The 15,530-nt window shown below is 42.6% G+C and overlaps 1 protein-coding gene across 1 annotated transcript in view; it reads left to right on the forward strand.

The window, feature by feature from the left end:
- Positions 1–3,945: 3,945 nt before the first annotated feature.
- Positions 3,946–15,530, forward strand: part of LOC143292871 (protein pangolin, isoforms A/H/I/S-like) — a 96,173-nt gene continuing 84,588 nt past the window's right edge. Inside the window, exon 1 of the mRNA XM_076603515.1 lies at positions 3,946–4,225. Within this exon, the coding sequence (XP_076459630.1) occupies positions 4,187–4,225 (39 nt within the window). The 5' untranslated portion in view covers positions 3,946–4,186. The remainder of the gene's footprint in view (positions 4,226–15,530) is intronic.

Genomic DNA, 15,530 nt, shown 5'->3' on the forward strand with positions numbered 1-15,530 from the left:
GTGTGTGTGTGTGTGTGTGTGTGTGTGTGTGTGTGTGTGTGTGTGTGTGTGTGTCCCCTCTCTCTCTCTCTCTCTCTCTCTCTCTCTCTATATATATATATATATATAGAGAGAGAGAGAGATGTATATAGATATATATATGTGTGTGTGTACATGTATACATATGCGTGTGCGTGCGTGCGTGCGTGCGTGCGTGCGTGCGTGTGTGTGTGTGTGTGTGTGTGTGTGTAGAATTGACCAAGAGTAGTTACTCGTTTGATGTTTCAATGCATCTGTCCCCATTTTGTTTTTTTTTTGGAAACTATACTACTGGGAATAACTAATTTCATACATTTTTTTTTCATTGAGCATCTTTTTCTTTCTTCTTCTTTTGGCAACGTATGCGTAGGTGTTTTTTTTCTGTTAGTATCTCTTAAAGATTAGTTACACATATGTTACATATAATTGCGCATGTGCGCAGATCAGGTAGTCCGAATAAGGATCGATCAATGTTCAATACTTTAACATGCCATTTTAAAACACATTGTTGCTTTGTTTGCTTTTTAAACACAGTATGGCGTATGTACCCCAATATGAGTGTTTTCTTTTAAGGATCACATATGTATGCAGTTCAAATGGGACGCAGTTTGTCACATCTCCCAGTCTATCGGCCACAGTCATGAACACAATTACAAACAAATAAACAAATGGGAAGAAACATAAGAAAAAAAAACAGAATAAAGATGAGACGGTCTACTGTGAGTACGAAAACGATTATAAACTTGTATGGAACAAATCCTGAAAAGACAGTTAAAGACGCACTTTTGACAAGTAAAGGTTTCCCTACACACAACAATTTCAAGTGTTTTCCGTCTCTGACTTCTGAGTGGTTCTGAAGCCATGGCGTGACGAGCCGCCAGCTCATCATATGACGAGAAAACAATGCCCGCATTTTTGTCACGGGATCGATAACCATCTCTACAACGCATTCATCCTGCGTGTGGCATTAACTCGCCGTTCTGTGCAAGGTTTGCGGTAATAAGACCAAAAGTGGACTCTTATGGTGATGAGTCTCGTTTTAATCTTGCCGCTGTCATTGCACGAAAAGGAAGTGAACGACTCAGTTGTATCCGGGACGATTCACTGAATGGCACTAATCATCATCATCATTATCATCATCATCATCATCATCATCATCGCCACAGACGCTGGACGACATTGAAACGAAACGGACAATTCCATTTCCTTAATTAGAACTGCTTTCTCCGGGGATAGGACGAACTAGTTCATAGTTGACAATGACACAATGTTTGGAAAGGGGAAGGGGGAGTTGGGGCGTTGAAGGGAACAGAGAAGTGAAAGTGGGCGATAGGGAATGGGGGGGAGGGGGTGTGCACTCAGGGAGAGAGAAAGTTGACACATACATCATTCACAGCATTCAATTTCATTGACACAAAAAAAGCGATGAAAGCAAACAGGCCATAATCTAATTGAAACATTTAAATGTTTTGGGGCTTTTTTCTTCCCTGGTTTATGTGATATGATGAGTTAATTTTCTACGCAGCTGTCTTCTTTCGTTATTGAACATTCCTATGATTGTCAGTCGTTGTTGGCTAGAATGAAAACCAGTTAACGTCGTAACTGGTTGAGTGGTAGTGAGCAAGCGATCGGTTTGTATTTTCATTGATTCAGTAGAAGGTCTTCGACGGAAAAAACAACAACCCAAAACATAAACACCATCACAATATATTGCACAGGCTAACACTTACGAATATCACGAAATGTAGGTTACAGCATAAAGTTAATGATCAAGAAACGTGAATAACCGAAGCAAATTTTAGTAGCGGCGGAAATGAAATGATCTGTGATTATTATCGGGAGAAAAAGCATAACAACACACACAGTACACATGCCTATTTGTGTCTTACTCTCTCCCTCAGTGGCACCGACATTCCTTTCCTCTTCCGTCCGCAATCTTGGTGTCATACTCGACCAGTCTCTTTCCTCTTGCAAACATATACAAATTGTGTTACTTTGAAATTCGCAGAATAGCATCCATTTGTCTTCTTCAGTTTGAGGAATCAACCAAAACTATCCTCTTTGCCTCTGTACTGTCCCGCCTGGATTATTATGATTCCCTTCTTGCTGGCTCACCCACCTACCCCACTGATAGACTTCAGAAAGTCCAGATCCATTCTGCTCGTCGTGTCTTTCGTTCCTCTAAATTTAATCACGTCTCTCCTCTCCTACATTCTTTACATTGGCCACCCAATACAAGAAAGATTTACTTACAAAGTCGTATCTCTTTGTTTCAAGTCGATTGAGGCTACTGGTCCACGGTATCTTTCAGGTCTCATTCATCTTTACACGCCAACTGTGCTTTTCTTCTGACACCCACCGGTTTAGGATTCCCCATGTCCGAACAAAACGTATGGCAACGGAACCTTTCTTACCAAGCCCACACTCTTTGGAATCAACTTCCTTAGCATCTTCGTCACTTATCTTCGCAGTAATCTTTCAAATCCAGTCGAAGACTCGCATTTTCTCCTCCCGAATACTAAGTACTGCATTGCTATTATCTGTACAGTATCGTGAACTAAAATAGCTATCAGTGAGTGAGTCAGTGTTTAGTTACAGAATTTGTAGGTTGTTGTTATGATTGTGTACTATGGCTTATGTGCATGCACGCGAACGTGTGTGTGTGTGTGTGTGTGTGTGTGTGTGTGTGTCTGTGTGTGTGTGTGGTTTTTTTTTTATTGTTGTTGTTTTTTCATATGGTGTATCAAAGTTTTGTATCTTTTGTTCAATTTTCCCTTTTTGGTATATACGTTTTTCTAATAGTAAACAAACAGGGCTTATTTTCAAGATTAGGCGTAACTACAACAACAACAATAACAACAACTACTACTACTACTGATGATAATAATAATGGGATAGAGAAAGAGGGGGTGGACAGATAGATTAATTGTTTGACTAATTGATGTCTGGTCCGATTACTTTTGTATTCGTGTTTGTTTGAATGTCCTCGTTCCTGTGATTTTTATGTCGTTTTTTTAAAATTTAATTTATTATTATTTTAATTATTTTTTTTTAGAACGTAGTGGTATTGGGCAGTGAAAGAGATCGAGACTATGTGCATTATCTTTTAACGGAACTTGTTATTACTTTCCTTTTGTTTGGCTCTGTGCTGGTTTGGGACACACTTCTCTCATCATTCGTTTGATTCTCGAAATCGCTTTAGGTCTAAGTTTGGGAATAGAGCAAACCTGTCATTGACGGGATTTTCTATGTTGTGTCCAGTCGGTGATGACGACGACAGCAACGACGACGATAATGATGATAATAACAATAATGGCTGAATCAGACCATTGCGAAAATTTGTTTCGGATTTACAAAAATACGTTCAGTGGTTTCTGTGAATACGCACGCGTGTATGTGTATTTGTAAGTGTGTGTGTGTGTGTGTGTGTGTGTGTGTGTGTGTGTGTGTGTGTGTGTGAGAGAGAGAGAGAGAGAGAATGAATTCCTTTGTTTCATTTACTTCTTTAAGCTCTGGTGGTCATGAACAAATGAAGTTATCAGTAGAATCCACCAGACAGAAAGAGTCCGTTCGCCACTGTTTACTTCGCTGAGCTCTGATATCCGTTACAACAGACAAGCCCTGCATTATGCTGAACACAGGAAATGTTCAGAAAAGTCCGCCTCACAGAAAGTTCCTTCGTGTTAATTGTTTACTTTTACTTCGTTAGGCTTTGGTATTCATATAAACAGACAAGCCCAGCTTTGCTCACAGAGAATTTTCCAGAGCAGTCAACCACAGTCCAGTCTTGGACTTAAGAGGAAGCAACAACAGTGCAGTAGCACAATAAGTGGATGACTGGGATTCCCCGAAGTCTAGACAAACCGTGCTTGAGAATCTTCAGATGAGGACCTCTTGTTGCAGGGATCGGAAACTTGTCGTTCTCCAGTCGACTGCGCATCAGTTGTCACTTACTTGTCTCCCATGTGAGGAGAAAACAAAAATTATAGTCGTCAGTGCTACGTGTCGTTTGGTTTTAAGAATGATGTGAGGAAAGACTTCGGGCGTTTTGGTTTGAAAGATGTGGTTTTTCTGGCAGGTGGCGTTTTGGTTTTAAATGTGTGGGTTTGTTGGGAGGTTGCGTTTTGGTTTTATATGTGTGGGGTTTCTCTGATGTCAGCTCGTCATTATGAATGGCTATAGTTTCAATTTGACGTTTCTGGAACAGGTACGTCCTCTGTATGTTTGTCTACTTGTCTGTCTGTCTGTCTCTGCCTCTCCGTTTGCTTGTGCGTATGCCGGCCGGTATATACGTCATTATGAATGGCTTTTGTTTCAGTTTGACGTTTCTGGAACAGGTACGTCCTCTGTATGTTTGTTTATTTGTCTGTCTATCTGTCTCTGCCTCTCCATTTGCATGTGCGTATGCCGGCCGGTATATATTTCTCGCTCTCTTTGTGATGCGCGTCACAGTGTATGAGATCGTCCGTAGTTGGTTTCTCATCCTTTCACTTCATACAATTCTCCTTTTCTTAACACCCCCTCTTGATATGTTTCTTCAGTTTTCTCATTTTCTTAATTTTATGGAATTATCTTTTGTCGGTTGTGATTATTTACGCCACGTTCTGTGACCGGTTAGCTGGCAAGACCATGAACGTCTAAACAAACGTGGACTCAGTAATAGTAAATTGCGGTTGAGCCTGGTTTTCATCCGGTGTTAAAATTTATGAGTCAGTTAAACACAATGTTGGTGCAAATCGTCTCAACAGAAATAAATGTACGAAGCAAAGAAGGACAGAACACAATACGAAAAGAAGTACTTTTTGTTACAAATCAATCACAATACGAAGTTCCACTCCACAAAAATAAATGTACGAAGCAAATAAGGACAGAACACTATACGAAAAGAAGTACTTTTTGTTACAAATCAATCACAATACGAAGTTCCACTCCACAAAAATAAATGTACGAAGCAAAGAAGGACAGAACACTATACGAAAAGAAGTACTTTTTGTTACAAATCAATTACAATACGAAGTTCCACTCCACAAAAAGGTCTACGATAAGAGTTCTCATCATAAAACGGACTTGGTGTTGTGAGTTCCACATTCTATGCCAGGACTGGACAGGTAATCGTCTTAAAACCCCCCTCTTCCAGCACCACCACAAAAAATGTGTGTGTGTGTGTGTGTGTGTGTGTGTGTGTGTGAGATCAAACCCATGGGTGTGCTATTTAAATCTCAACACGACTGTCTTTAAATGCGTGTCAGAACAGATGGGATTGAACAAGCTCATCTTGAAGTTCTTGAGTTTGTAAATGTTATGTGATCATAGACAGCAAAAGCATTTGTATGCTTGTTTCTTCAGTTTCGATCTGACAAAGATAAATGCAATTTCCCCGCTCAGTTGCGCGTCATTTCTCGGAAGAGAGCGAATACGATTTACGTGTTAAAGAAGGGAGAAAAAACGTGTGTTTTTGGTTTGCTGTTCATCAAAGTGGTGGATGAAGGATACATAAACTAGTTTAGTTAAATTTTCCATCCTTATGCATGGTTCATGTTGCTCCCGTTGCCGTAAAATAATGACATAAATGAAATCTTTCGCTGTTTTTAAGTTAGTTTTTTTTTTCTCTCTCTCTCCCTGTCTCACTGAACCAGAATCACTGGTGGCACACACACACACACACACACACACACACACACAGAGAGCGAACAATTTCAGTTCAGCATGACTTGTCCACACATCACTGAAGGGCGAATGAAAAGGTTTCCGGAACAAACAACGTCAGCATTTACAGTAAACTGAAGTCAGTCCTAAAAACTCCTCTTCCTGATTCTCTGTTCACTTGACAAGCGCCACTTCAAATACGTCGACGGTCGTCGGTCCTCTGTGGGACGAGGGTGGGGGGGGGGGGGGGGGACAGAGGGGGGGGGGACGGTCGGTGGAGAAGTTGTGTGGATGAGATAGGAATACAGTTAGCTGTTCGTCTTCGATGTGTCAGTTTTTTGTTTTAATTTTTCTTTCTTTTGGAATAAATTGAGCGTCTCAAGGAATTTAGACTATCATGAATGTATTTCTTCCTGATCAGATGCAAACCAAAGGCCAGGCAATGCGCAGTTTAAATGATTCCTGAGTTGTTAATGTGTGATGAAAACTGACTTGTTAGTATGTTGGTTGGTCTCGTTTTGTAAACAAGGTTGGTGGAAAACGAACGTAGACTGTAACTTCGTGTTTTTAGAATACTGCCGTCAACATACACAAGTTTGGTTCAGCATAATGGCGACCAAAAGTCTCTTGCATGAGCTCTGTGTATGTGTGTGTGTTTGCCAGGGGTGTCAGTATGTGGAGTGAGGGGGGTTGTTACAGTCGTTATTATAGTCAGTGCCTCATCATGGACTCTCATAACGTGGGGATGACAAGGCGGGATGCGGGAGATATCTAGCTGCATCGATTGTCTTTTACTAAACATTTTTTTCCTCAAATGAAATCTTGGCGAAAAAAAGTAAAATAAACCGTTGTCGTTATGACCCGAAATAAGCGCGCCAGCACATGTGTATGCATTTTTTGTTTGTTTGTTTGTTTGAGGTTTGCTGTTGAGGTTTTTTTTAAACAATCATGACTTCCTTCCGATCGAAATGATTTCACATACGATTGCGTCGAGGACTAGCGTATTATTCGGGTAACCCGGCCGTGTTGTTCGAATGAAAATAGTTTTCACTACGTTCTGATCAGGCTGGCGCACGTGAGCTCACAAATGGGTCGATTCTTTGTTCGCTGATTCTTTGTTTGTATCAAAGAAAGCTTTTGAAGCGAATAAAAAGGCAACAGACAATCGCGTTAGATGATTAACTCTCTCCATACGAACGGCGAAAGAGACGACGTTAACAGCGTTTCACCCCAGTTACCATCATCAAAATATTGCAAGCGGAAGGCTCTTATACTGAAGAGGTGAATGTTGACAAAGAATACCACAATTCTGACGACGGAAGCTAAAAGTTGGGTCATTCAGACACCCACTGGACATCCGAGGGGTCTGTGTAGAGGAGAAGAGAGGACTGGCCGTACTGAGTGAGTTAAACAACAGACAAGTAGTGCTGCCATCCATCACCCAGCATGCGGGAGAAGACAAGACGAACCGCCAGAAACTTTTACTGAACAAACTGCTTCGTCTCACTTCGATTTCTATACACATAAACTCACATGAATACACTGAATAAACAAATATTAACTTTAAGTTTCATTTTAATATGAACCATTACAAACTATTTCTCCTTCACGTCAATGAATTCAGAATATGTAGTGTCCATTGTGAATGTATTTCTTCCTCTTGATTGACTGATTTCTTCTTTTTTTAATTCAGATTCGTAGTCCAAAAATAACAATTAATGAAACTGCCAGTGAAAAAAGAGAATAAATTATTTCAAAAGCTGTTTAAAGTTGGAGATGTTGTTCTGCACAACCAGTTATTTTGACAAAATGTGCTCCAATCCAGCGTCTCATACAACGCACGCACCAGTCAAAAGGTCTACATCCACAACAGACTTATCAAAGCGAGCAGCACGAGCTCCAACACCCTGTCAGGCCTCGCGGCGGGAAGTAGTGGGTCAGACAGGACAAGGCAGACAAGAGAGACAGAGAGGGGGGGTGGGGGGGTAAAGAGAAGAGGGGAGGTGGCGGAGGACAAGAAAAACGCGCAGCACACGTACTCTGTCCTCATTGTCCTTTTCCCAATACCACCTCTGGCTTGCTCACCATGCACTCGTTCAGTGCATGCCCACTATTTTCAGTGCCCAGTACCAACCAACCTCGCCCACTCCCCCACTCGCCTTCCACTCGCCCATCCCTGCCGTGCTGTGTGGGGGGTCGGGTCCAGGTGGTGGAACCGTCAGAAGCACGTCGTGGTTTTAATAGTTCCTGTAGCAGGTTAAGGGACCGTCAGGGTGTGGTGAGAAAGGTGTGGGGCGACGGTGGGGAGGAGGAGGAAGTTACCTCGAAAATCCTTGATCGTCCACCTGCACGAGATGATCTATAACTGAAATTCAGTGGGGTTTTATTTTCTTTTATTTAAAAAAAAAATAGATTCAGTTTGGAAATTATATGTGTATGGACCTGTTTGACGAGAGATGTAAGTTAACATTGTCTGTTCCCAACACATAGTAGACAGTAAACTCTCACTGTGGACAGCGTTTACTTTAATGACAAAGCCATCTGATTAGAATTATGTGGAATGTCCCGAAATCCATGGTTTGGAGTGTGTATGAGGGAGGGAGAGAGGGAGGAGGGGGCATATACACGGATACATGATTTTACTACATATACATAATCACATATATGTAGACCATAAAGAGGTCGTGTGAATAAACAAGTCAGAGGTATTCAAAGCAGCTTGGATGGATGAAACCTGAAAAAACAATGTAAAGTTGTTTTTATCATCTTGAAAGCATTATGCAAATGGTTTTCTAATTCCTTTGTTCCTTAATGGACGACATTATCGTGTGAGTTTCAAAAAGGGAAGGTTGCTTGTAGTGTTTTGGCATACACTGATTTATGGGATCAAAATCAGGGGACAGCAGTTAAGTATAAAATAATCTTCATTCTCTTTCGCATCTCTATGTAAAGGACATTCAAAGAAGGTCTCTCAATCATTATGTTCTTGTTTACGGTAGTAATTTACAAACAGATCAGAAATCCCAAATCTGAATTTTGTTGTAATGTATTTTAGTGTCAACTCGTGTTCATAATATCGATGTACTGGTACAGAGTGTGACACAAAGTTATTTGCGTATGAAGCCTGCGTACACGTCCATGCTCAACTCCCTGATTTAGCCATTCTTAAGTCAGTCTCAGTTTATGTAGCTTTTCCCTCAATCAGTTTAGACACCCAATTTGTTTTGCCAGTAAATATCCAAACCATAACACAATACACGCTTTCTAAGGCAATTTTGAATCTTGCATTCGTTTGATTTCCGGCAAACATGCAATTCAACTGATAGTAGAATTAATACATATTGGGCAGCCTGTTTTTGTTTCAGTATGGTTTGTTACATCGTTTAGCGGTGTTTAAATGGTCACTCCAACAAATTTCGACAAGTGCATACTCTCCATGCTTGATGCCAAAACTTAGATTTTATTGAGAAATGTTGCCTCCCGTGTTATGTCGACGTCACACAAAGCTGAAGTGTCATCATGTGTGGGACAGATGGGATTCATTAACCTGGGCAGGTAATACATCCTTTACTGGGATGAATTACCTGCCCAGGTTAACGAATCCCATCTGTCCCACATGCGGCAGGCAGTACTGGGTTACATTGTTACCAGTAACAGACGAGAACCGCTAACTTGTATGACGCCACGAACAACTTTTGATAACAGAAATAGATATTAACAACCAGCTTAAACATTGCTTTCAAGTCAATCTTTCCTTAATTCCTGATAGTACAAGTACTTGTCTTCAACGTCACTTGACATGGAGAGGCTGGAAAGGATGGGAAGGGGTGGGAGGGTGAACTACTATCATGCAATCAGTAAATAGTTGGGAATTTACAGACACAAACTGGTTTCCTCTGAAGCATCAAAACTGCCAACGTAAGATTACTGAGAAAGGAAGTGGGTGGGTTTTTCAGGCCCACAGCGGCCGGGGCATAATGGCCAATTGTTCGCTTGCATCGCGCGCTTCAGTGGTTTTCCGTTCACGTTCTATTCTTCCACTTTTCATTTCCTTGCACTGTGCACTGCCGCAGTCCCAATGAACAATGGGGATATTGCGCAAGGTGCATGTATGATGGTACAATGTATCACGTTATCAAAATATACTTTAAAAAAACAAACAAACAACAAAAAAAACCCCGTGGTATCGAGTGTTCTACACACATTGACGCACGAAACAGAACAGGCTTTCACGTGTATTTTGTTGACGAGGATGATGGGGGGCGGAATGAGACTCAGAGAGAGAGAGAGAGAGAGAGAGAGATTTCATGTGTGGACGGCGATAGGAATTACAAAGAAAGAGGGATGGGGCAGAGGGTGTGAGTATGTGTGACAGACAGAAGGACATACAGACACACAGTCAGGGAGCAAGGGGCTAATAAGCACTCGGCGTTACCTTGTTGCATGATATTATGTGTGGTGTTAATTTATTGCCGTGTGAGCGTGCGTGTGTACATGCCTTTTCCTGTTTATTTTTTTATTTTTTTTTATGAAAGCAAGAACCACAAACAACGTCCCAAGATTCAAACACCCATATCCCCACACCCCCACACACATGCACATGCATATACACACACATGCAGGCATGCACGCATACACATACATACACATACGCACACACACATGCACGCGTGCGCGCGCACCCCCTCCCCTACCCTCCGCGCGCGCGCACACACACACACACACACACACACACACACACACACACACTTATACAATGTGAGCAGGCTGCTGCCCCGGCAGTTAGGAATTTAATGCATAGCAAAATGTTGGAAAGCAATTCTTTTTTTCACCCCTGTCAGTTAATTACCGTGAAATGGAGCCAACATGTTGCAGGCCCAAGAGAGCGTATGGACGGGACACAATCCTCGCCACGTCACAACTAGCAACGTTAATCCGTGGCATTTGTGTGGTATTCTGCCACATCGATTTTGCATCAATATTTGGGAGGTGTGTGTGCGCGCGCGCACACGTATGTGTGTGTGTGTGTGTGTGTGTGTCCGTCTGTCTGTGTCTGTGTGTCAGTGTGTGTGTGTGTTTGTGTGTGCGCGTGTCTGCCTGTGTCTGTACGTGTGTATTATGTGTGTGTGTGGGGGGGGGGGGGGGAGGGGTGCGGGGCGGGGGGGGGGGGGGGGGGGTGCGTGCGTGTGCGGGTGCGCCGCTCGCGCGCGCGCGTGTGTATGTGCGGTCCGTGTGTCGTGTGCGAGTGTGTGTGTGTGTGTGTGTGTGTTTGGTTTGTCATGAATAGTGCGATTTCCGTGTGTATCCAACGTTCTTACCGAACCGATGCGTCTACCCCCCACGCCCCTCCTCCCGCCCTCCCCGACCGACCCTCCCCCCCACCCCCCACTTTTTTTTCTTTTCTTTTTTTTAACGGTTGGCCTATTTGCGCAAAAAGTGAGTGTGCCGCACACGATATATATATATATTCTTTTTAATACAAAAAGAGTAACGCCCATCAAACGTACAGAGTGTGACTATAACGTCTTGTGCCGCGGTCCTCCCCATGAAAAAGTTAAGCTCCTACTGTTGTCGTTGTTGAATGAATAAAATCTATCCGGACGTCTGTCACTGCGAATTTTGCCGCAGCTGATGTTAACACAAGTTAACATACATGCACGCAAGGACAAGTGTGGATGGGTGTGCTTCAAGTCTGACTGATGACTTTTTGAACCGTCAGTGTCCTGTGGCAGCATGCTTATCAAAGGAGTTGGGATCAGTCAGTAACACCCTGTCGGAATGCCGCATACACTGCCCCCCCATCTCTCTCTCTCTCTCTGTGTTGTGGTATTCAAGTTACGTTTTGACTCACTTGTGTTGTCTGTGTGTGTGTGTCTGTGTGTGTGTGTCTGTGTGTCCGTGGTAAACTTTAACATTGACATTTTCTCTGCAACTACTTTGTCAGTTGACACCAAATTTGGCATAAAAATAGGAAAAATTCAGTTCTTTCCAGTCATCTTGTTTAAAACAATATTGCGCCTCTCGGATGGGCACAAAAAAAATAAAGAATGAAGCCAAATTATATGCAAACTGCATTTACTGTTATAATTATATTTTTTGTATTCTCTAAACTTGACACTTTGATCTGATATTCTGACCCAACAGCTAGAGCAGTCATTATTATCATTTTTTGTTCAAACAGGAACTTCTTTTGCTAAGCATGGAAGTTTTATTTATTTTGCAAACGTTTTGGTGCAGATAGTAAAAAAGGGAAATTACTCTGTAATTAATGCTAGGGGAGTTAATTTGCTTTAAACTGATCTTTCTCATCTTAAACATTACATTTTGAAATTATACTCAATACATAAAAAGCTTGGATTTTATTTTTTTTTAAGTGTATCACAAGTGAGTCTTGAAGGCCTTGCCTCTCTTGTTTTTTGTGCAGTAAGCACACCGGCGTAGTTTATAACGGCCTGTGAGCTCTCAGTCAGACTGTTGGTTGCGATGTTGGCAACATGACTACAGAAAGGGACAGACCATAGCCCAGACAGAGACAGATAATGTGTGTTTGTGTGCAGGCGTGTGTGTGAGAACAGATAATGTGTGTTTGTGCGCAGGCGTGTGTGTGAGCCCACGTCCACGCACACCGTTGTTAGATGATTTTTTCCCAACAGATAAAAAGATGAGGAAGATATAAAAGGCCATAGAGATCTAGTTCAATAAAAACAACAAAAAAAGAAAAACAAACACACACACACACCCAAAAGCTGTCAATGTGTGTTTGCCGCTTATAAAGTGTGCGTGAGAACGTACACGTCAATGTCATCTTTACAGCAGATTACAAACAACGATGACAGAGATAAAAGGAAGGAAATGAGGCGAACAGATAACTGGTTCAATACCTTGGTGATCAATGGCGGCTTCACCGCCGTCCCCTGCTGGTTTTAGTGGGCAAGGCCACAGATCCAAGGCTGACAACTGGCTTGTTCACATCTGATAAGGGACGGAAGAGGTCGCCTTGAGCGCGGACTGCGAGCTTTACTGGCTGGGACACAGCATACACCCAGAGTGACTGTCTGTGTCTGCGGTTTGGATGTACGCACACAATTTACAGGGTAACTTTGAAAAGGTGTTTTATTAACCCTTCCCTCTTCCCTTCTCTCCCCTCCATCTCTCTCTAAGTATCTCTTCTCTCTGACTATGAGAATCACTTCCTCTCAGTGTAGGTATCAGCGCAGTAATCTCTCTCTCTCTGTCTATCTATATCTCTTTTCCCTTCTTCCCTGCTTAAACTGTTTTCAGTTTCTGGGACATTGCGTCTCAGTCAACACCACTCGTCACTTATTAAATCAAATATACCGAAACATTCACGACAAAACACTTTTTAACATATGAAATTACTTTGTATACGACTCAAGTCAAAAGGAGTCAGGATTTGTGTGACTGGCCTCGTGTTTCTTTTTGCTGTGTTATGTCTTTGTTCGTAGGCCTACGTGGTTCTGCTGGCCGGAGTGTTGGTTTTATTGTCCGAAGATAGAGGATTCGATTCTCGTCTCGTGATCTTTAACAGAGAACTTGAATATGGCACTTTTACAGCCCATCTTATCTGTACACATGACCAGTCTGGTGGGCCATCGCTGTTCTGGTTATCTTCCTCCTCTCCACTCCACCCTCCCTTGCACTGTTTCAACAGAATACGCTGTACAGATACACTATCACATAAGGTAGATGGTTTGATCATGATGACGGACATAGCCTACTGTGAAGTTTTTTCGTTTTTTTTTTAATTATTATTTTATTTTATTTTATTTTAATTTCATAGTGAGGGCTAGTTTATTCGTCTGAAGAAGACATCGTTGTCGAAAGTGTGCGTGGCTCTTTGTTCAAAAGGCGTGTTTGTTTGCTTATCTGTTGTTTGTTTTTCTTTTCTTTTTCGGGGTGGGGGTGAGTGCATTTGCGCTCTGTTGTTTTTTTCTTTGTTTTTCTTTTCGTGATCATACGCACAATGATATATAAACAACTGATGCACCCGGACTTGGTCCAGGTCAGTGAAGAAGGACGCTAAATATGATTGCGTGTCTCACGTTGTCCGCTCTTGGTTGACAGAATAAAGTCCAAAACGAGACAAGAGATTAGACACACAACCGAGGTGCACGAGCGCGCACGCAGTACACACACACACACACACACACACACACACACACTCGCGAAGGGCCAGTCGTTGTTGACTACGCAATTAAACCACAGCCCGTGTTCCCCGGACAGACATTAGCCAGCATGGAGGACATTGCATCCATGGCCATCATTGATGGAAGTTTGTTGCTTCGTGTGGAGCAAAAATGCTCCATCTCCATCCTCCTCCCTTCTACACTCTGTACGCATCCCCTGTCCCCTTCCACTTTTCTTTTTACCTTCTCCCCCTCCCCTCCACTACCGCACCCCCCCCCCCCTCTCCCACTCTCCGTGGGCAATCAGTAAGAAGTAAAAAGCCCCAGGTTGCTTTACATACAAAGGGTTTTAGGCTTCCGCCCCCCCTGCGCCCCTCCCCCCCCCCCCCAATGACCTACACCTATCCCTTCCCGCATTTACCCACTTCCCCGAACCCTGCTCCCACGATTGCACCCTTTCCCTAAAATTTGCAGCGACAAGACAACAATCCAGTCCAGTCTGAGGAAAACTTATCTTTCCACAGTTTTGTTGTTACGTGCTTGTCAGTGCAATGCCGCTGCATACTGGTTTGCTGTCTCATAAATTGTACTGTCATATAAAACATATCATGCTCCTAGAATAGAAATAAAGAATGATATGAAATAAATGAAAATGAAATATAAACTGACATACACTGGCAGGCGAGAAAACAGACAAGCAATCAAACAAGCAATTACCAACAACAAAAACTCTGGCTCCCTCGCCTAGGCCAACACTGTAGTTCGAGTGTATATATATATATATATATATATATATATGTGTGTGTGTGTGTGTGTGTGTGTGTGTGTGTGTGTGTGTTGTGGATGTGTGTGTGTGTGTGTGTGTGTGTGTGTGTGTATCTAGCTAAACAACAGCAACAACAACAACCAACAATAACGATGGAAACCCAACACCACCACGCATTCGTTTATTCTGATCTGGGGCTACTTCACAGAGAACACGACTTAACAGTCTCAGCGGGGGAAAAAAAAACAAAACAAAACCAACACCTCGAAGGCGTACTGTTTTAGCTCCGTCACCAGCGGAAACAAAAAGAGGGCGACGTGTTATAAAAGACTCTCACTGCTGCTCGCCGACAAAGACATGAAGGGGCTGATGGTACATGTCCAAGCTGGCGAGAGGTCACAGCTGCCCATGAAAGCTGTCAGCTTATGGCATTGTTCCGGGAGGAGACGGTTGCTATGGGCGCGCAGGAGCTTGAAAAGGTTCTGGGGGCGTGGGGGTGGGAGTGGCGGAGGAGGGTGTGTGTGTGTGTGTGTGTGTGTGAGGGAGACTCGGGGAGGGAGATGACTGAGGAGAGAGGTGGGGGAGAGGGGGTGGGGTTGATAGGGGGGCATGGAGTAGGGGGTATTGGAAGAAGAAAGTTCGGACACACACACAACACACATTCACTATGTTGTATGCCGGAATAGACATCATAGAAAAAAAAAGGAAAATAAAACACAAGAGTATAAAACAACAAAAACAACAACAATTTTTAAAAATCTAAACCCACCGTACTTTATAGCTTATCCTCAGAATTAAAACTCGAGAACTAATATTGTTTTTTTTTTTTTTTTAAACAAATTTTGACGATAACTGCTTCAGTCTGTATTTAAAAAAGAAGAAGAAAAAACAACAACAACAAAAAACAACCCAAAACCAAGACGTTTGCTTAAGTAGTTAGCGTCCCGGACTGG

Source organism: Babylonia areolata, chromosome 18 (assembly GCF_041734735.1).
Source record: "Babylonia areolata isolate BAREFJ2019XMU chromosome 18, ASM4173473v1, whole genome shotgun sequence".
Taxonomy (NCBI): domain Eukaryota; kingdom Metazoa; phylum Mollusca; class Gastropoda; order Neogastropoda; family Buccinidae; genus Babylonia; species Babylonia areolata.